Source organism: Solanum verrucosum, unplaced genomic scaffold, assembly GCF_900185275.1.
Source record: "Solanum verrucosum unplaced genomic scaffold, falcon-dt-bn FXZP01000064.1, whole genome shotgun sequence".
Taxonomy (NCBI): Eukaryota; Viridiplantae; Streptophyta; class Magnoliopsida; order Solanales; family Solanaceae; genus Solanum; species Solanum verrucosum.
In genome coordinates this window covers 2627171-2650316 of record NW_026020144.1, presented here as the reverse complement: position 1 = coordinate 2650316, position 23146 = coordinate 2627171, and the positions used below count along the sequence as shown (strand labels likewise).

At 29.6% G+C, this 23146-nt stretch overlaps 2 protein-coding genes and 2 pseudogenes across 7 annotated transcripts in view; all 4 read left to right on the top strand.

The window, feature by feature from the left end:
• Nucleotides 1-23146, top strand: part of LOC125827593 (COP9 signalosome complex subunit 4) — a 242593-nt gene that overhangs the window by 57161 nt on the left and 162286 nt on the right. The gene's annotated exons all lie outside the window — the stretch shown is intronic.
• Nucleotides 684-1734, top strand: LOC125827605 (peroxisomal membrane protein 11A). The gene has a single exon (XM_049506907.1). The coding sequence runs from the start codon at nucleotides 721-723 to the stop codon at nucleotides 1495-1497; it is 777 nt and encodes a 258-aa protein (XP_049362864.1). The 5' UTR covers nucleotides 684-720; the 3' UTR covers nucleotides 1498-1734.
• Nucleotides 7448-10785, top strand: LOC125827591 (hydroquinone glucosyltransferase-like; annotated as a pseudogene). The gene is made up of 3 exons (XR_007443007.1): nucleotides 7448-8093; nucleotides 8323-8670; nucleotides 10180-10785. The product of XR_007443007.1 is annotated as a hydroquinone glucosyltransferase-like (transcript).
• Nucleotides 17917-20061, top strand: LOC125827909 (hydroquinone glucosyltransferase-like; annotated as a pseudogene). Its single transcript, XR_007443016.1, has 3 exons — nucleotides 17917-18507; nucleotides 18728-19074; nucleotides 19539-20061. The product of XR_007443016.1 is annotated as a hydroquinone glucosyltransferase-like (transcript).

The following is a 23146-nucleotide window of genomic DNA, read 5'->3' as shown; positions in this document are numbered from 1 at the left end:
CCAAAAAAATTTACATATTTCTATATTAAGTAACAATTTAACTTTAAAATGTTTCATTTTACCCTTAGTGAAAATGATTTATAGGCATACAAATTTCTATCATTCATTTTAGACCACAAGTTTTAAAAGTCTTTCTTTTTTTCTTAAACTCCGTGCCGAGTCAAACTATATCACATAAAATGAGACGGAGGGAGTATATGCGTACCCTAGCTATTTGTATACGAAATTATGAAAAATTAACAATAAATTATCATGTTTGTATATTGACAAGTGAAATATACAAACAAAAATTTACAAAATTCCTAAATATATAAATACAGAATTTATATATATATATATATACTTACCATATTTGTATATTCGCAAGCAAAATATACAAACAATCGTGCAAAATATACAAATCAAGACATTCATATCAAATGAAACTTACTTATAAAATATAATTATGGAAATTATAATTATAAATTCTTATTATATCTGTTTGCTATTTCAAAAATTTACTCACGTATGTATTACGTCTAAAATAACACTATTATTATCATCTCACATGTAGTGATAATTTGGCACGCAAATTAAGATAAATAAAAGTCAGCACTGATGTAATAATTGGCAATGGATATGTCTATTGGCAACTTTTCAAGACCCGTTTAACACTTTTCCGGCAAACTTTTACCCAATTCGTCGATCCCAAGACATCGTCGTCGTCAAATTCCGATCTCCATGGAACCCAAAACTTCAATCGTCTCATCTTCATCATCCAAACCTTCAAACCCTAACCCTAACCCTAAAAACAGAGATTTCCTAATCCATCTCGAAGCTTACCTCGCCAAACGTGATGGCGTTGACAAGTTGCTCAAAATCTCCCGTTACGCATCTAAGATCATCCTCGCATCCTCCGTTATCCCTGAATCCCTGCCGTTATCTCTCCGTCTGAAATCCTTCGAGTCCAGCGTTGGTGTTAGCCGGAAAGCATTTCGTCTCGGGAAATTCGTACAAGACGTGAACGCACTCCGTTCGGCTAATATTAGTTCGAAAGAAGATTTACTTCTCTCGATTTTAGCTTATGGAGGTGAGGGATTGTACTATTTTGTTGAGCAATTTGTTTGGTTAGGAAAAGCAGGGTTGATTGATAAGAAGAATTTGAATAGTTTACAGAAGATTAGTGCGTGGTGTGAGTTTATTGGTTATATTGGAAGTGTGAGTTTGAAGGTTAAGGAATTAAGCCAAATTAGTGAAGATGAGCAGTGTTTGCTTTCGACTCGTGAGGTATCGATGATCAGGGGGATTGGGTATGCTGATGAAGAGGAGAAATTGAGGAAATTGAGATTGAAGAAGTTGATGAAGAGGTTATCAGTGATTCAAGATTTTGCTGATGGGTTAATGGCTTTAGCTGATATTAGTGATGGTAAAGGGATGCTTTCTGCACCATTGTTGTTGTCATCAGCAGGGTTGTTGTCAGCTCTTATTAGCACACATAAGAATTGGATCTCTTGCTGATCCATAGCTGGATTTGGAGGTATGGTTTGTGCTTAATCAAATGGAAGTTTACGTTGTCGTAGGATTAGTTAGTGATAAAGATTCATTTTTTAAAAGTAATGTAATGTGTTCTCCCCAAAATAAGAAGGGAATTGGGAGAAGGTATACAAGAGGTGTCAAGTTATCTTATTGCAGATAGAAGATTTCTATCTCAAAGATAGTTACTTTAGTTCCTCATGACAATTTTACTTGTTGCATCATGAAAGATTCTGGCTTTCGATAGTTCGTAAAGATTTTCCATTTCAGCTAGTAGCTACTTCCTACACATGGCTTGGCATGTTTGTTTATAGCTGTTGTTTACTATAGCTCAATCTGTGTTTTTCAGCTGAGTAATGTCAATTTTTCTTTTCTAATCTGGGTTCTTGGGGAGTTTTGAGCTTTAGGAATCGAAGTTGTCCATGTAGTTAAAATAGTTCTATCTCAAAGATAGTTACTTTAGTTACTCGTGACCAAAGGCGGATCCAAAATATAAATTATAATGTTCAGACATACTATTTGTTGCAATTTTAATTGACTTTTACTCATAAAATTATGCTTCGCATAAATAATTCAGTTGAACCCAGTGTTTGAACACTCGATCTGCCACTGCTCATGACAATTCTAATTATTGGATAATGAAAGCTTCTGGCTCTTGATAGTTCTTTAAGTTTTTCCATTTCAGCTAGTAGCTACTTACACCTGGTTTTGCAAGTTTGCTTATAACTGTTGTTTACTATAAGCACAATCTGGATTTTTCAGCTGAGTAATGCCAATTTTCTATCTCCATGAGGTAAGGGTAAGGTCTGCATATACTCTACCCTCCCCAGACCATACTTGTGGGAATATATTGGGTATGTTGTTGTAATCTCAGTTCTTTGGAGTTTTGAGCTGTGGGAATCGAGTGGTCAATGCAGTTAAAATGAGAGCATTTGCTGCTACTTGAGTTGTTCTCCTTGCTTTCTTGATGTATAAAGCTCTCTTTTGGTGCTAGATGATTTATATACCCCCAACTAGTAGTTCTGATTGATGGGAAGTAGTTGTTTATTTTTAAGGAAAGGCATAAACCCATATCCTAAAAGCATCTTTAGCATCTCCCTTGTATTTTACTAATTGAAAAAAAAAAATTATTTCCAATTGTATCCACTAACAAATTTGAGATGCTTCTTGTTTCTTACGTTTCCTTTGTGAGACTTTGAAGGCATATAACTATCTTATCAAATAATCTATGTTTTCTTTCGGTTGCAAGCATATCACTATCATATCAAGAATAGTTAGAATCTTTCAATCCAACATTAGTGGTTTCTCATATTTGATGAGTAAACCTCTTTGGGGAGCCTGATTGGCCCCTCCCACCGAATTCTGGTTAATAAATAATTCAGATATAATAATGTTCACGTACTCAATTATACTCTTGATTCTTCTTTCTAATTTCTCTTTGAGTTCAGTTGTAGAGAGAATATTTCAGTTAATTTTGTATTCTTTTAATTAGAGCATATCATCTACATGTCAATTTGTAAAGTAGAATAAGATTTGCATTCTTTTGTGTGTGTGTTTGCCAATGTGATGACATGATAGGATTTGTGTTTTTGCGCCTTCCAATGTGATGATAAATTAAGAAGGCAACTTCCAAATTTCAATACATAATTTAATACTCTCTTCCTCTCCTCTGTCTCTAATTACTTGTCCATTTTTTTCATTTATAATTATTCCTAATTATTTGCTCATTTTGACAAATCAAGAAAGAACAATTATTTTTTACCTATTATACCTTCAATTAAATGATTAATTACTTTGAAAAATGTAGAATTTTTCATCTACTTCATAATTAATAGGGGTAAAATGATAAATTCACTATGTCATTAATTGATTTCTTAATAGGTGTGTCAATTCAAAAGTAGACAAGTAATTAGGGAGTATTGTAATATGAAAAATAAAGTACAACAACTTACCTAGTCTAGTTTCGTAATGCAGATTTTATCCTTAAATTAGACGTAGAAAAGTAGTTTTTATAGATCCAAGCTCAAGGAAAAGCAGTTCAAAATAGTTTTAAAAAAAATAAAAATATAAAAAACAACATATAATAACAAAAATATAACAAAGAGTAATAGAACATAAACTAAAACAAAGTAATACACCAATCAAGGTACAAAAATCTATATGAACAATACTATAACTATTAATATGAATGAACAACAAGATAACACAGTGCTACCTACAAATATTTTATCTTAATTTGTGTTTTTCACATCCTCTTATTTGAGGTTATGTCCTTGTTAAGTTAAAATTGTGTCATATCTTATTCAATAACATTTTTTCAATACTTCTTCGTCTACTTTTACTTCTGATGAAACTGTTTATAGCCAGCCTATCATACAACCTCACTAGAACATTCATACATCACCTTTTTATATATTTAAACTATCTCAATATTATTTTTGTATCATGAAAAATAAAATAATAATATTCTATGCTCTGTCGAATCGCACTATAAAAGGGAAATATTTTGATAAATCTATTAAATGACGTTATATAGTAAAGGAAAATATTCTCAAAGTGAAAGGCATGTGAAAATATTCCAATTAGATGTTATACTAATGATGTATTATTAGTACGGCATAGTGATGATTATAGAATTAATTTGGGTTTATGTTTCGTAATCAATTACGTAGAAGACAAAAACTAAATCAACAAAGGGATTTGCATTGATTTATGACATTGGAAAGATTAAAATCAACGATTTGGTTTTACGTTCCGTAATCAACTACTCCTATTAAGTAGGTGAGGAAAAACTAGTACTCCATTCGTTATAATTTGTTTAGTATATATTTATTTTTGATTGGTTGAAAAATTAATATTTTTTCCTTTTCAATAACTTTTTAAATTAAGTTATTCATATAACATGTTGAAGATCATAATATTAAAAGATATTTAGTACATTTGACAAGTTTTAAATTTAAATTCATAAGATTCAATTTTTTTTACTTTTTTTTTTATCTTCGTGTCAAATTATGAAACAAAAGAAATAGTTATTACTCTGATCTCTTTGTTCATTTTTATTTGTCCATTATTTCAGAAATAAATTTTCATTTTTACTTGTCATTTTTAATATATCAAGGAAACACAAAAAAATAATACTCATATTTTACCTTTAGCATTAATTACCATTCACCAATTATTTTTCAAAACATAATAATAAACATTACTCCCTCTATCGCTAATTATTTGTCCACTTTTCATTTTTTAGTTGTCCCTAATTACTTGTCCACTTTGACAAATCAAGAAAACTTATTATACCCTCATTTAATTAATTTGCAAAAGGTAAAACTTTTTGAAAATCTTAAATTTTTAATTCATCAACTTCATAATTAATAAGAGTAAATTGGTAAACTCATTATGTCAATCATTATTTTTTTAACAGGTGTAATAATTAGGAGCGGAGGGTGTAATTAACAGATATTGAGTGATAAAATAATCACATCAATTTTATTTCTTTTAATAAAGGTATCAAGATTAAATATTATAACAAATAAAAAGGAGGAGAAGGAATATGACTTTGGTTCGATCAAATTAAATAATTCTAATTAAATTTAATATTTCTTTTAAAAAATTATTAATTATATAAATTAATAATTTTAAATTTATAAACTTTAAATAGCAAAGAGTACCGCAATTATCCGTGAAGTGGAACATGAGCACGTGGCATTGAGCTGGTAAAAATTGGACTTTGTGACCTGCTGCAATATTTACAATATCCAACAAAATATATTGTTCTTTTTCCTTGGAATTTGAAGTATGTATGGGAGTTTGATTAAATTTGCATTGCGAGATTTATTAGTAAGTGAAATTTTCAATAGAATTTTTCTTATATTTTAGGCTCAATTCTGAAATTTTTATTTAAGAACGGAGTAATTTTACCACAGCAGAATAATCCATATTGATTATGTGCTATTATTCTATTCTTATGAAAAGTTTTGATAGGAAATAGGGATATGTGATGATTGGTCTGTTTTGGGTATTTATCTCATCAAAAGTAATAATTAGAAAGTGATTGTCCACTCTTAGCTCAAGTACGTATTTAGTTTGAAGACGAAATTGTATTTTATTCCCCTCTCTCTATTTAATGATGATGTGATAGATTGAGCGATAAATAAAATTAAATGTTATTTTAAAAACATTGATCAAGTAAAATTGAACTAAAATGGTATTATTTGTGTCTTAGAGTCTTAGTTTATCCGATACGTTTTTTTATTTTAATTCTTCTTGAAAAAAATATCACGAATCAATTTACCTAATTTTAGTTTCCAAGTATCTGTTGTTGGTGAGAGAGGACATATATCTCGTGGAATTAATTAAAGTGCTTAAAAACTGATTTGAACATCATAATCATCGAAATAAAACACAACTCAATTTTAAAATTTATTTTTTATTCTTAATCGTACTGAAATAATTCATAACTATACAAATTGTCAAAAATATTTTGGACTACAATTGTTCATAACTATGTGTCGTGTTTAACGATATCACATAAATTGAAATGGAACTAGGTAGGCGTTTGGTCATGCGATATCATATCACGATATGGTATCGTGAGATGGAATCAGCGTTTGGACATGCGATTTTATGCTGATTACATCTCATGATTCCATATCATGAGATGTGATTCCATATTCTCCAAAAATCATGATATGGAATTCCCATATGATATGAAATTATATGGGAATTCCATATCATGATTTGAGATATTTTAATACAAAAATTGATCTACGACTTTATATTTTGTTAAAACAACCCCATATTTATATCTACAAACCATTTATTTCATATGTAAATAAAATTTATAATTACATCATTACTTATTAAAATTTATGTATTTACTATGCTACGTGAGAATAAAACTTATTTATTTACTATTTATTATTCGCATCCACGTGATAGTAAGGTACTTGATAATGCACTTGTTAAACCAACGTCACAATTTCCATTTCCGTCACATGGTAACTTTAAATTACATCCTTAGAATAAATATTATTTATTTACACAAAGTTGTCTCATTACGTCACATATGCTTTTAGTAATTCTTTATAAAATAATTGTTGGTAAATAAATATTATGTTGTTGATGCTAGTTTCCGAAACACAAGAATAATTTTTAGCTCCATACAAAGGACTACGCTATCATTTGCAAGATTACCGAGGAAGTGAAAGAGAGCCTCAAAATACCAAAGAACTATTTAATTATAGGCATTCATCGCTGCGTAGTGTGATTGAACGGACTTTTGGAGCTTGGAAAAATAGATTTAGAATACTGAAACAAGGCATAAACCATTATGATATTGATGCACTTGTGAAAATTGTCATTGCTTGTGCAGTGTTACATAATTATTTTCAAGAATACCAAAGTACTGATGAAATATTTATGGTCTACGAGCATGAAAATGTAATTGCGGATGATATTGACCAACAAATGGCTCAAAGTAACAATGTTGGTTCGTCTTCTTGGTCACATGATTGAGAAATGCAAGTTCAACAGGAAATTGTCCATACTATTTGAGAGGATTATATTAAAGACTAGTACACTACAATTCATGTTCAATTTTTTTATTAAATTAAAGTTAGATGAAACAATTACTTAAGTGGAGAACAAATAACTTTATAATAATATATTATGCGATTTTATATTTTTTTTGTTTATTTGATAAGATTGAATAAATAATTGAGGTTATTTTAATAGTTTTACAACTTATGAGATTTTTATGTTTATGAGAAAATATACAATACAAAAATTTAATATCGCATGTCTAAATAAAACTTCAATTTCATCTCATGATTGCATATCATGATACCATATCATAATTCTATATTGCATGGTCAAACGGGTCCTAAATAAAAAAATTTCCCTATATAAAGCATATATCTGTTACAACTTACCATACCACCAAACACATCTATCTTATTTCTGCATTAAAAAAAATTGCAAAAACTATTTTTCTTTTTTGGGATTAATTCCATTTGTTCATCACCATGACCATACCTGAAAAAATGGAGAAGCCTCACGTCGCCTTCCTCCCCAGCCCCGGCATGGGACACATTACTCCGCTTTTCGAATTCGCCAAACGCCTAGTCATCCACCACGGCTTCCACGTCAGCTTCTTCGTCATCACCACCGGAGCTTCCGCTGCTCAGAACGAACTTTTCCGACCGGAGAATCTCCCGGCCGATTTCACCATCGTCGAAATCCACCCGGTGGAAAATATCTCCTCGTTTTTCACCGACGATATGAAAGTAGTCACGCAATTGTGTATCATGGTCCGCGAATCACTGAAACATCTCCTTTCACTCTTAATGGAAAAACGCCCAAAAGCTTTAATCATCGATTTGTTCTGTACTGACGCTTTTGAGATTTGCGAAAAGCTTTCGATTCCTGTTTACTCTTTTTTCACTGCTTCTACTATTTTAATGGCGTTCTCTTTGTACTTACCGACGCTTGATAGGGAAGTTGAAGGCGAATTTGTTGATCTTCCTGAACCTATTCAAACTCCGGGATGTACCCCAATTTTCCCTCACGATATCCTCGATCAGGTAAAGTTGTTTACGAAAACGGATTTGAAGTTTATGTGTTACGTTCCTGAGTATATCGAATTTGCATTAAGCGCTTCTGATTCAACTGAATTCAATATTTTTGTCATAGGAAGCATGATTATACATGGAAAATACTTTTGAACTTGTACTTCTAAAAAGTGCGATAAATTTAACTAAAACAGTATTACGTTGAATTCATCAAGTTTAAATTTTGAATCGTATTGTACAGGTGAAAGACAGGAAGAACGACGAGTACAAGTGGTATTTGCTTAACGTGAGCAGGTTGCCATTAGCAGCGGGGATATTTGTGAACAGTTGGGATGATCTTGAACCTGTATCCCTTAAAGCTCTTAGAGAAAATTTGTTTTTCCAAAAAAATACCTCTTCCTCCTGTTTATACAATCGGGCCGTTAATCAAACAAGATGAAGTTGTTACAGGAAAGGATGCAGAGATTTTAGCTTGGCTGGATGATCAGCCCCCTGATTCTGTTCTTTTTGTGGTCTTTGGTAGTGGCGGCACCTTGACGAGTGAACAACTTACTGAGTTAGCTTGGGGTCTCGAAATGAGTCAACAAAGGTAATATTCCTTTAGTTGTCCCATATAATATTCCCTCCGTTTCATTTTATATGTCATCTCATTCTATAAATAATTTGATCATAATACTTGTTATTTTATAAAATTTATGCATAAATTACCATATTTTACCTATTATACCCTTGATAAAATAGTTAATTAATATTGTCATTTATTAATAAAGTTGACTTGAAAAAACATTAAATAAGGATAAAAAGATAAAGTTACATCATCTCTTAATGCAAGTGCAAAGTAAAAAAATGATATATAAAATGGGACTAAGGGAGTATAATTTAACCAGACACAGTTAAATTGTTATTAAATATACACATATATCATTTTTCATACCTAAATATGTCATTAAACTTGGTCCATATTTTTGGTCTCTAACTTTAGATATGCACCATTAAACAGTTAAACTATTCAAAAATTAAACAAGCATGTCTTATTTGGCAGTTTTGCGTCCTACATTATATCTTACGTATATTATGTAATATAAGACATATATATCTACTTGTTTAACTTTTGAATAATTTAAATATCTATTTATACACAATTTAAATGAGAGGAAATATATTCAAGTTGATGCAGTATTAAAAAATAAGTTTATATATTAGAGCCTGTTTGGATGGGCTTTTAAGCTGGTCAAACTAGCTTAAAACCAGTTTTTGACTTATTAGAGTGTTTGTCAATTATCAAAGTGACTTATTTTAAATCAAAAATGACTTATTTTAAGCCAAAAGCTAAAAGCTAGGGGAGGGGAGTTTTTTTTTTTTTTTTTTTGAACTTAAAAGCCTTTTTATATTGATCAAGTATATTACTTTTTTGCCCTTAATTCTTTTATACAATTTCCAAATTGCCCATATTGAATTATTATTATTTTATTATTTTTATTATTATTATTATTTTATTATCATTATTTTATTATTATTATTATTATTATTATTATTATCATTATTATCATTATTATTATTATTATTATTTTATTATATTATTATTATTATTTTTATTATTATCATTATTATATTATTATTATTTTATTATATTATTATTATTATTATTCCTCTTATAAATAATTTGTGGTGGTAAAGAAATATGTGAATGATAGGAAAATATTATTACTTATGGATGTAAAATATAAATTAATTTTGTTTTAATTTTTTTTAAAGTATAAAAACCTTAAATTAATCAACTTTTCATCATGTTAACAACTTAAAGGGTATTTCAGATATTTTGATAAAAAAAGTATTTACCAACACTTATTTGCCAAACACATCAACAATTTTTTTTTCAACTGCAACACTTTTATCCAAACACATAACTACTTATTTTAAAAATAAGTTTCAACACTTTGAAAAGTTACTTTTTTTAAGTCAATCCAAACGGGCTCTTATTCTTCGATAAAATATAGTACCAAAATTGGTTGTCTTTGGCCACACCCTGTTTAGAGTAATTAAGTGTATAAATTGTGAGTATATTTTTTTTTAACTATAATTGTACTTCCAATAATAGGTTCATTTTAGTGGCGCGCAAACCAAGTGATGCTAGTGCATCAGCAGCTTTTTTCAACGTGGGGAGCGATGAGAATGACCCATTACTGTACTTGCCTGAAGGATTCGTTAAGAAAACAGAAGGGAGGGGTTTAGTGGTCCCATCATGGGCCCCACAAACATCAATTCTCAACCACCCATCAACCGGAGCATTTCTGTCACATTGTGGATGGAATTCGACTTTAGAAAGCATAATTCATGGTGTGCCTATAATAGCATGGCCACTTTACGCGGAGCAGAGGATGAACGCCACCCTCTTAGCGGAGGAGGCCGGGGTGGCTTTAAAGTTCTCGAAAGATCCTGGGGAAGAGCTTGTTGATCGGAATGAAATTGAGAAAAATGTGAGGATTGTTATGGAAGGAGGAAAAGGGAAAGCTATTAGGATGAGAGCCAAAGAGCTAAAAGAAAGTGCAAAAATTGCACTTAACAGCGGAGGATCGTCTTATGAGTCGCTTTGTAGTATTGTTCAGATTTGGAAATCTCAGTGACTCTCTTGTTGAAATAATATTTACTACTTGTTTTGCACGTGTTTTAAGAAATCATAAATAAAATATTTATTTTTTTGTTATTATATTTCTTCAGTATATTTATTCCGAGGGCGTTTAGATTTAGCTATGATTTTCTTTTTAAAAGTGGAACTTCACTAAACATGTGAGATTATTAAACTTTAAAATCGTTTTCACTGTACATTGTATTCATAATCAATATAACTCCAATTTTGAAATATAATTTTCATGGTCAGAACTATAACAAATAATTTTTTATTGATTCTGATAACTAATATGAGGAATAATTTCCCTGGACAGTCACCCATGTTTGAGAAATTACCCAGGAATATCACTTATGTTTGTTTTAGGACCACAATATCACCCAATTTTACCTCTTTTTCTCAAAATATACTTGATACAAAAAAAACATTATCTCTCTCCTAATAGGATGCCATGTCACATTATTCCTTTTTTATTATTAACATTTTTTAATAATAATAATAATAAACAGTCACTCATGTTTGAGAAATTACCTAGAAATATCACTTATGTTTGTTTTAGGATCACAATATCACCCAATTTTACCTCTTTTTCTCAAAATATACTTGATACAAAAAAAAAACATTATCTCTCTCCTAATAGGATGCCATGTCACATTATTCCTTTTTTATTATTAACATTTTTTAATTCCTTTTTTATTATTAACATTTTTTAATTCCTTTTTTATTTTTAACATTTTTTTTAATTCTTTAAAAACATTGTATCCTTTGTAGTTTGACAATATGGTTACCTTATTACTCTAATGAATTAAAATATCCACAAAAAGGGAGTCCGAAGCCAAAAGGGTCATTTTTTTCCTTCAAAAAACAAAAACGGCACATCAAAAAAAAAATTAACCAAAAGGGCAAAATCGCTCCTGACGGAGCAATTTTCTTTTGACAAAAATTGACGTCGTTCCGTTAAAAGAAATAAAAATAGCTGCCTTAGCAACGATTTTCTCAAAAAAAAAAACATTATTTCTTTAAAATTGTTGTTATAGCAGCGTTTTTATATATATAAAATAAAACATAAAGAACAAGTTTTAAATTACATAAATTTCCGATGACAGCCATTTAAAAAAATTAAGTTTTTTAAAGAAAAAATCTCAGTTTTTTTTTTTTAATTTTCATTTAAATTGCTGAAAGGGTAAAGATTTTTTTAAACAAAGCTTTTTATGAAAATCGCTGGCTTCAGTTTTTATTTTTTAAATTTTTTTATTAAATTCTCTGCAAGGGTAGGATTTTTTTTTAAAAAAAAATTAATTTCTTAAACAAAATCGAACTTTTTAAAAAAAAATCGCTGCTATATAGCAACGATTTTACTTTTAATTTTTTTTATATAAAAACGCTGCTATAGCAGCGATTTTAAAGAAAAAATATTTTTTTGAGAAAATCTTTGCGAAGGCAGCGATTTTTATTTCTTTTAGCGGAATGCCATCAATTTTTGTCAGAACAAAATCGCTCCGTCAGGAGCTATTTTGTCCTTTTGGTTTTTTTTTTTTGTGTCGTTTTTGTTTTGTAAAGAAAACAATTATCCTTTTGGCTCTGGACTCAACAAAAAGGTGTCATTGCCCATTAGTGCCCATATAAAAACATTATCTCGCTTGAAAAACCGGAGGAAGTCATATATTTTCTTGAAGAATCGGAGGAGCTCATATTTGGATTTGCCGCCTAATCCCCTAGAACTAGGGTAAAATTTTTTGGGTTATGTAATTTTTTTTTACTAGGTAATATGGATTGTCTAAATTTTTTTTTTAAAAAATGTTAATAATAAAAAAGGAATAATCTGACATGGCATCCTATTAGGAGAAAGATAATGTTTTTTTTATGTCAAGTATATTTTGAGGAAAAGAGATAAAATTGGGTAATATTGTGGTCCTAAAACAAACATAAGTGATATTTCTAGGTAATTTCCCAAACATGGGTGACTATCCAGGGAAATTACTCCTAATATGAGATGGAGGAATATTAATTTGTCCTTGTTTCAATGGCTACAATTGCATGGAGACATAAATAGGAAAGATGTCAGAAATTGAAAATAATCCCATGCATATATGAGGGTACATGACGAAATTAATAATTATGACTTGTAGGTCCTAATTCCTGTTGACTAATAATGAATCAAATAAAAAAAAAATTGGGAAAAATTTGTGAAATGGCCAATTTCTGAGATCATTTGCTACTACTTGAGTTGTTCTCCTTGCTTTCTTGATGTATAAAGCTCTCTTTTGGTGCTAGAGGATTTATATATCCCCAACTAGTAGTTCTGATTGATGGGAAGTACTTGTTTATTTTTAAGGAAAGGCTTATTACCCATATCCTAAAAGCATCTTTAGCATCTCCCTTGTATTTTACTAATTGAAGAAAAATAATTTATTTCCAATTGCATCCACTAACAAATTTGAGATGCTTCTTGTTTCTTACGTTTCCTTTGTGAGACTTTGAAAGCATATAACTATCTTATCAAAGAATATATGTTTTCTTTCGATTGCAAGCATATCACTATCATATCAAGAATAGTTAGAATCTTTCAATCCAACATTAGTTGTTTCTCATATTTCATGAGTAAACCTCTTTGAGGAGCCTGATTGGCCCCTCCTCACCGAATTCTGGTTAATAAATAATTCAGATATAATAATGTTCACGTACTCAATTATACTCTTGATTCTTCTTTCTAATTTTTCTTTGAGTTCAATTGTAGAGAGAATATTTCAGTGAATTTTGTATTATTTTAATTAGAGCATAGCATCTACATGTCAATGGTAAAGTAAAATAAGATTTGCATTCTTTTGTGTGTGTGCTTGCCAATGTGATGACATGATAGGATTTGTGTTTTTGCGTCTTCCAATGTGATGATAAATTAAGAAGGCAACTTCCAAATTCCAATACATAATTTAATACTCTCTCCCTCTGTCCCTAATTATTTGTCATTTTTTTCATTTATAGTTATTCCTAATTATTTGCTCATTTTGACAAATCAGGAAAGAACAATTATTTTTTATCTATTATACCCTCAATTAAATGACTAATTACTTTGAAAAATGCAGAACTTTTCATCCACTTCATAATTAATAGGGATAAATGGTAAACTCACTATGTCATTAATTGATTTCTTAATAGGTGTGTCAATTCAAAAGTAAACAAGTAATTAGGGATAGAGGGAGTATTGTAATATGAAAAATAAAGTACAACAACTTACCTAGTCTAGTTTCGTAATGCAAATTTTATCCTTAAATTAGACGTAGAAAAGTAGTTTTTATAGATCCAAGCTCAAGGAAAAGCAGTTCAAAATAGTTTCGAAAAAAAAATAAAAATATAAGAAACAACATATAATAACAAAAATATAACAAAGAGTAATAGAACATAAACTAAAACAAAGTAATACACCAATCAAGGTACAAAAATCTATATGAACAATATGATAACTATTAATATGAATGAACAACAAGATAACACAGTGCTACCTACAAATATTTTATCTTAATTTGTATCTTTCACATCCTCTTATTTGAGGTTATGTCCTCGTTAAGTTAAAATTGTGTCATATCTTATTCAATAACATTTTTTCAATACTTCTTCGTCTACTTTTTACTTCTGATGAAACTGTTTATAGCCAGCCTATCACACAACCTCACTAGAACATTCATACATCACCTTTTTATATATTTAAACTATCTCAATATTATTTTCGTAATGAAAAATAGAATAATAATATTCTATGCTCTCTCGAATCGCACTATAAAAGGGAAATATTCTGATAAATCTATGAAATGACATTATATAGTAAAGGAAAATATTCTCAAAGTGAAAATATTCCAATTAGATGTTATACTAATGATGTATTCTTAGTACGGCTTAGTGATGATTATAGAATTAATTTAGGTTTATGTTTCGTAATCAATTACGTAGAAGACAAAAACTAAATCAACAAAGGGATTTGCATTGATTTATGACATTGGAAAGATTAAAATCAACGATTTGGTTTTGCGTTCTGTAATCAACTACTCCTATTAAGTAGGTGAGGAAAAACTAGTACTCCAGTCGTTACAATTTGTTTAGTATATATTTATTTTTGATTGGTTGAAAAATTAATATTTTTTCCTTTTCAATAACTTTTTAAATTCAGTTATTCAAATAACATGTTGAAGATCATAATATTAAAAGATATTTAGTACATTTGACAAGTTTTAAATTTAAATTCATAAGATTCAATTTTTTTTACTTTTTTTTTTATTTTCGTGTCAAATTATGATACAAAAGAAATAGTTATTACTCTAATCTCTTTGTTCATTTTCATTTGTCCATTATTTCAGGAATAAATTTTCATTTTTACTTGTCATTTTTAATATATCAAGGAAACACAAAAAAATAATACTCATATTTTACCTTTAGCATTAATTACCATTCACCAATTATTTTTCAAAACATAATAATAAACATTACTCCCTCTATCGCTAATTATTTGTCCACTTTTCATTTTTTAGTTGTCCCTAATTACTTGTCCACTTTGACAAATCAAGAAAACTTATTATACTCTCATTTAATTATTTTGCAAAAGGTAAAACTTCTTGAAAATCTTAAATTTTTAATTCTTTAACTTCATAATTAATAAGAGTAAATTGGTAAACTCATTATGTCAATCATTATTTTTTTAATAGGTGTATTAATTTAAAAATAGATAAATAATTAGGAACGGAGGAAGTAATTAACAGATATTGAGTGATAAAATAATCTCATCAATTTTGTTTCTTTTAATAAATGTATCAAGATTAAATATTATAACAAATAAAAAGGAGGAGAAGGAATATGCCTTTGGTTCGATCAAATTAAATAATTCTAATTAAATTTAATTTTTCTTTTAAAATTTTATTAATTATATATAAATTAATAATTTTAAATTTATAAACTTTAAATAGCAAAGAGTACCGCAATTATCCGTGAAGTGGAACATGAGCACGTGGCATTGAGCTGGTAAAAATTGGACTTTGTGAACTGCTGCAATATTTACCATGTCCAACATAATATATTGTTCTTTTCCCTTGGAATTTTTCTTATATTTTAGGCTCAATTCTGAAACTTCTAATTAAGAGTGGAGTAATTTTACCGCAGCAGAATAATCCATGTTGATAATGTGCTATTATTCTATTCTTATGAAAAGTTTTGATAGGAAATAGGGATATGTGATGATTGGTCTGTTTTGGGTATTTATCTCATCAAAAAAAATATATTAGAAAGTGACTGTCCACTCTTAGCTCAAGTACGTATTTAGTTTGAAGACGAAATTATGTTTTCTTCCCTTCTCTCTATTTAATTTAATGATGATGTGATAGATTGAGCGATAAATAAAATTAAATGTTATTTTTAATCAAATTGATCAAGTAAAATTGAACTAAAATGGTATTATTTGTGTCTTAGACTCTTAGTTTATCCGACACGCTTTTTTATTTTAGTTCTTCTAAAAAAAATATCACGAATCAACTTATTTAATTTTAGTTTTCTAGTATTTGTTGTTGATGAGAGAGGACATATATCTCGTGGAATTAATTAAAGTGCGTAAAAATTGATCCGAACACCACAATCATCGAAATAAAACACAACTCAATTTTAAAATTTATTTTTTATTCTTAATTGTACTGAAATAATTCATAACTATACAAATTGTCAAAAATATTTTGGACTACAATTGTTCATAACTATGTGTCGTGTTTAACGATATCACATAAATTGAAATGGAACTAGGTAGGCGTTTGGCCATGCGATATCATATCACGATATGATATCGTGAGATGGAATCAACGTTTGGACATGCGATTTTACATTGATTACATCTCATGATTTCATATCATGAGATGTGATTCCATATTCTCCAAAAACCATGATATGAAATTATATGGGAATTCCATATCATGATTTGAGATAATTTAATACAAAAATTGATCCACGACTTTATATTTTGTTAAAACAACCCTACATTTATATCTACAAACCATTTATTTCATATGTAAATAAAATTTATAATCACATCATTACTTATTAAAATTTATGTATTTACTATGTTACGTGAGAATAAAATTTATTTATTTACTATTTATTATTCGCACCCACATGATAGTAAAGTACTTGATAATGCACTTGTTGAACCAACATCAATTTTCATTTCCGTCACATGGTAACTTTAAATTACATCCTTAGAATAAATATTATTTATTTACACAAAGTTGTCTCATTACGTCACATATGCTTTTAGTAATTCTTTATAAAATGATTGTTGATAGATAAATATTATATTGTTGATGCTGGTTTTCGAAACACAAAAAGGATTTTTAGCGCCATACAAAGGATTACGCTATCATTTGCAAGATTACCGAGGAAGTGAAAGAGAGCCTCAAAATGCCAAAGAACTATTTAATTATAAGCATTCATCTCTGCGTAGTGTGATTGAACGGACTTTTGGAGCTTGGAAAAATACATTTAGAATACTGAAACAAGGCATAAACCATTATGATATTGATGCACTTGTGAAAATTGTCATTGCTTGTGCAGTGTTACATAATTATTTTTGAGAATACCAAAATACTGATGAAATATTTATGGTCTACGAGCATGAAAATGTAGTTGCGGATGATATTGACCAACAAATGACTCAAAGTAACAATGTTGGTTCGTCTTCTTGGTCACATGATCGAGAAATGCAAGTTCAACAGGAAATTGTCCGTACTATGTGGGAGGATTATATTAAAGACTAGTACACTACAATTCATGTTCAATTTTTTTTATTAAATTAAAGTAGATGAAACAATTACTTAAGTGGAGAACAAATAACTTTATAATAATTTATTATGCGATTTTATATTTTTTTGTTTATTTGATAAGATTGAATAAACAATTGAGATTATTTTAATAGTTTTACAACTTATGAGATTTTTATGTTTATGAAAAAATATACAATATAAAAATTTCATATCGCATGTCTAACAAAACTTCAATTTCATCTCATGATTGCATATCATGATACCATATCATGATTTCATATCATAATTCTATATCGCATGGCCAAACGGGTCCTAAATAAAAAAATTTCCCTATATAAATCATATATCTGTTACAACTTACCATACCACCAAACACATCTATCTTATTTCTGCATTAAAAAAAATTGCAAAAACTATTTTTCTTTTTTGGGATTAATTCCATTTGTTCATCACCATGACCATACCTGAAAAAATGGAGAAGCCTCACGTCGCCTTCCTCCCCAGCCCCGGCATGGGACACATTACTCCGCTCTTCGAATTCGCCAAACGCCTAGTCATTCACCACGGCTTCCACGTCAGCTTCTTCGTCATCACCACCGGAGCTTCCGCTGCTCAGAACGAACTTTTCCGACCGGAGAATCTCCCTGCCGATTTCACCGCCGTTGAAATCCCGCCGGTGGAAAATATCTCCTCGTTTTTCACCGACGATATGAAAATACTCACGCAATTGTGTATCATGGTCCGCGAATCACTGAAACATCTCCCTTCACTCTTAATGGAAAAACGCCCAAAAGCTTTAATAATCGATTTGTTCTGTACTGATGCTTTTGAGATTTGCGTAAAGCTTTCGATTCCTGTTTACTCTTTTTTCACTGCTTCTACTATTTTAATGGCGTTCTCTTTGTACTTACCAACGCTTGATAGGGAAGTTGAAGGCGAATTTGTTGATCTTCCTGAACCTATTCAAACTCCCGGATGTACCCTAATTTGCCCTCACGATATCCCCGATCCGGTAAAGTTGGATTTGAAGTTTACGTGTTACGTTCCTGAGTATATCAAGTTTGCATGAAGCACTTCTGGTTCAACTGACTCCAACATTTTTTTTCATAGGAAGCATGATTATACATGGAAAATAGTTTTGAACTTGTACTTCTCTTAAAAGTGCGATAAATTTAACTAAAACAGTATTACATTGAATTCATCAAGTTTAAATTTTGAATCGTATTGTACAGGTGAAAGACAGGAAGAACGACGAGTACAAATGGTATTTGCTTAACGTGAGCAGGTTGCCATTAGCAGCGGGGATATTTGTGAACAGTTGGGATGATTTTGAACCTGTATCCCTTAAAGCTCTTAGAGAAAATTTGTTTTTCCAAAATATACCTATTCCTCCTGTTTATACCATCGGGCCTTTGATCAAACAAGATGAAGTTGTTACAGAAAAGGATGCAGAGATTTTAGCTTGGCTGGATGATCAGCCCCCTGATTCTGTTCTTTTTGTGGTCTTTGGTAGTGGCGGCACCTTGACGAGTGAACAACTTACTGAGTTAGCTTGGGGTCTCGAAATGAGTCAACAAAGGTTGTATTTCATTAGTTTCATGTGATATAATTTAATTTAACACAAAGTTTTTAAAAATCTCATTTAATTTAACACAAAGTTCTTAAAAGGGAGATTTTTTAAATTTGTAATCTAAACTAAGTGATACACGTATAAATCATTTCAAAATAAAGTTACATTGTTACTAAATATAGACATGTATCATTCATTTTTAAAACGACTAAAAAAATAGAGGCGAATAAAGTAGGATAGAGGAAATATCATTTATCAATTAAGTTGGAACATAATACATAAATATATTATTTAACTTGATCTCAATTGATATTTATGATTGTCAATTTTCAGTATGCACAAATAAACACTTATATTAACTATCCAAAATTTAATTAAGTGGATACATGTATCTTAGGTGGTGTTTTATATGGCAGTACTGTGATATCCAACATGCATGTATTATGACGCAATAATTGTACTTTCAATAATAGGTTCATTTTAGTGGCGCGCAAACCAAGTGACGCATGTGCAGCAACTTTTTTCAACGTAGGAAGCGATGAAAATGACCCATTACTGTACTTGCCTGAAGGATTCGTTAGGAAAACGGAAGGGAGAGGCTTAGTGGTCCCATCATGGGCCCCACAAACATCAATTCTCAAACACCGATCTATCGGAGCATTTCTGTCACACTGTGGATGGAATTCGACTTTAGAAAGTGTAATTCATGGTGTGCCTATAATAGCATGGCCACTTTACGCGGAGCAGAGGATGAACGCCACCTTCTTAGCGGAGGAGACCGGCGTGGCTTTAAAGTTCTCGAAAGATCCCGGGGAAGAGCTTGTTGATCGGAATGAAATTGAGAAAAATGTGAGGATTGTTATGGAAGGAGAAAAAGGGAAAGCTATGAGAAGGAGAGCCAAATAGCTAAAAGAAAGTGCAAAAATTGCACTTAACAGTGGAAGATCGTCTTATGAGTCGCTCTGTAGTATTGTTCAGATTTGGAAATCTCAGTGACTCTCTTGTTGAAACATTATTTACTTCTTGTTTTGCACGTGTTCTAAGAAATCATAAATAAAATGTTTATTTTTTGTTATTTTATCCTCATATTTCTTCAGTATATTTATTCCGAGGGCGTTTAGGTTTAGCTATGATTTTTCTTTTTAAGAGTGGAACTTCGCTAAACATGTGTGATTATTAAACTTTAAAATCGTTTTCACTATATATTGTATTCATAATCAATATAACTCCAATTTTGAAATATAATTTTCATCGTCAGAAGTACAACAAATATTTTTTTATTGATTCTGATAACTAATACGAGATGGAGGAATATTAATTTGTCCTTGTTTCCATTAATGGCAACAATTGCATGGAGACTTAAATAGGAAAGATGTCAGAAATTGAAAATAATTCCATGCATATATGAGGGTACATGACGAAATTAATTACTATGACTTGTAGGTCCTAATTCCTATTGACTAATAATAAATCAAATAAAAATTGGGCGGGGGCTAAAATTGGAGTTCGGAATCTAAATAAGTCATAAAAATATAAAAGTGGCCAAAATAAGCCACTACTTTAGTAAGTAACTAAAATAGGCTTAGTGGAAGAAAAAATACCACTTTATCTAATATTCTAAACGATTTCCGTTAATCTCATAACGTGTATATTTTAATATATAACGGAACTATTTCCTACACTTTATAAAATAGAACTATTTCTTACACTTTATAAAGTGGAATTTTTTCTTACACTTATAAAGTGGAAGAAAAAATTTTGTTTTATAAAGAGGGATATTTTTCACGTTTTTATCTCTTTATGAAGCTTTTGCAGTGTTTGTCATACAATTATATTGATTTGACATATCATAAAAATGGAAAAAATTATTACATTATGTTTTTTTATTTTTTTATTTTGAAAAATCCTCCAATAACTATTTACACTACTAGAAAACGACGGAAGAAAAAGCGACGGATAGCGTCGCTCCAAAAAAGCAACGGACTAAGAGATGCCGTCCGTCGCTTTTTAATTAAAATAATTATTTTACAAAAAGCGACAACTGCATCTCATAGTCCGTCGCTTTTTTTACGGATTTTTGCGCTAAATATATATAAAATTAATAATAATTTATTTAATATATATAGAGACGTCGTCCGTAGCTTTTTATTAAAAATAATTATTTATAAATTAAACAATAACCACGCTGTCCGTAGTTTTAATTTACTTTATTTTATTAATTAGTTTTTTAAAAAAGCGACGGACGGCATCTCTTAGTCCGTCGCTTTTTGGTCAAAATATCTAGTCAAACATTTTTAAAAAGCGACGGACAACGTTTCTTTGTCCGTCGCTTTTTAATTAAAATATTTTTAATTTTTTTTTTAAAAAGCGACAGACAGCATTACTTAGTCTGTCGTTTTTTTCCGTGGATTTTTGCTAATTAATTATTTTATATAGATAGCGACGCAGTCCGTCGCTTTTTATGAAAAATAATTATTTATTAATTTAAAAAAAGTCACGCCGTCCGTCGCTTTTTATTAATTTTAATTGTTTAATTATTTTTTAAATTAGCGACGGACAACATCTTTATGTCCGTCGCTTCTTGGTCAAAATATCTGGTTAAATATTTTAAGAAAGAGACGGACAATGTCTCTTAGTCTGTCTCTTTTTGGTTAAAATGTTGGTCAAACATTTTTTTTAAAAAGCGACGGACATAGAGACGTTGTCCGTTGCTTTTTTAAAAATATCTGCACTAGCAGACGCGATTTTCCCCATTTCTCCACATAAAAAACAAAATTGAGAAATATTTTGATTTGATTTTATTTAAATCGTCTTCCGAAGAATGGTTTTGTGTAAAATAAAAAAATAAAAAATTATAATACCGACTTCCAGATGTCGGTAAAATTAAATAGTATGTAATAAATTAATATTTTCAATTAACTTTAAATAAATCGTCCTCCGAATGACGGTTTTATATAAGTTAAAAAATAATTTAATACAAAATACCGACCTCCCGATGTCAATATTATTTAATTAACATGATTACTTTTTATTTATCTTAAAATTTAATGTGATACCGACCTCATGAGGTCGGTATTTTTTATTATATCTAACTACTTTTAATAAAAGCGACATCCGGAGGTCGGTATGTTTAAAATATTCCTATTAATCATAATTTTACTATTGTGCATAATATTAAAATTTCATTTTACACCTACGATTAATTGTTCAAAAAGTGTAACAATTTTGTATACTTTTACAAATAAAATGTTAGAATTCGTGAAATAAATAAAAAAATATCTATAATCCATATTTAGAGTATGAAACTACGTTGATATGAATTAGGAGATAATTATACTTATATTTATAGAGTAATGTACAAAATCCTATCAGTCCGTCGTCTAATCATGAACTTAATATCTCATGTCATGATGTAGTAGAGGTGAAGAGCTAACATATAATCCATTCCAGTATGAAATGCGAGATAATATTATTATATACGTTCGATCTTGAATGGATGTCAAGTGTAGTGATCACCTCCTAATTATGATGACATGTAAAGGATACATCATCGGAGTATGAAATACGTTGATTAATTATATATATATTCCTAGAGTAGTTTAGCAAATCAAGTCTTATATACTAGTGGTTCAGATATGAAATACATTATCAATTAAAGAAATACCGATGATCAATTCAAGGAGATTTATATATTAACCTCTAACTTGTCCACATTTTTCATTTTAGCACTTTATCTTAGCCTTGTTCCATTTTAACCCTTGAACTCCATTTTTTATGTTCCATTTTAACACGAAATACTATTTTTATGATTTATTTATTTTTATATATATTCTTCAATTGCAACTTCTTATTTTAAATCGACATGTGTCATTTAATTTTAGTTAAAAAAATTAAAAATTAACAAAAAATAATTCTTTTTAAAAAATAATAATTTCTTTTTAAGAGTGTTATGTATTTTTGTGTGAAAAATAACCGACGAAATTGTGTTGGTTTTCTTTCTTTAAAATCACTGACAACCTAACAAAGTCAGTCGAATTTTAACATTGTTTAGTAGTGTTATTAGCAATGAACAAAAGTCTTT

What these genes read in the sequence shown, in the direction of transcription:
- LOC125827605 (XM_049506907.1), top strand. Translation starts at nt 721, where the DNA reads ATGGAACCCAAAACTTCAATCGTCTCATCTTCATCATCCAAACCTTCA.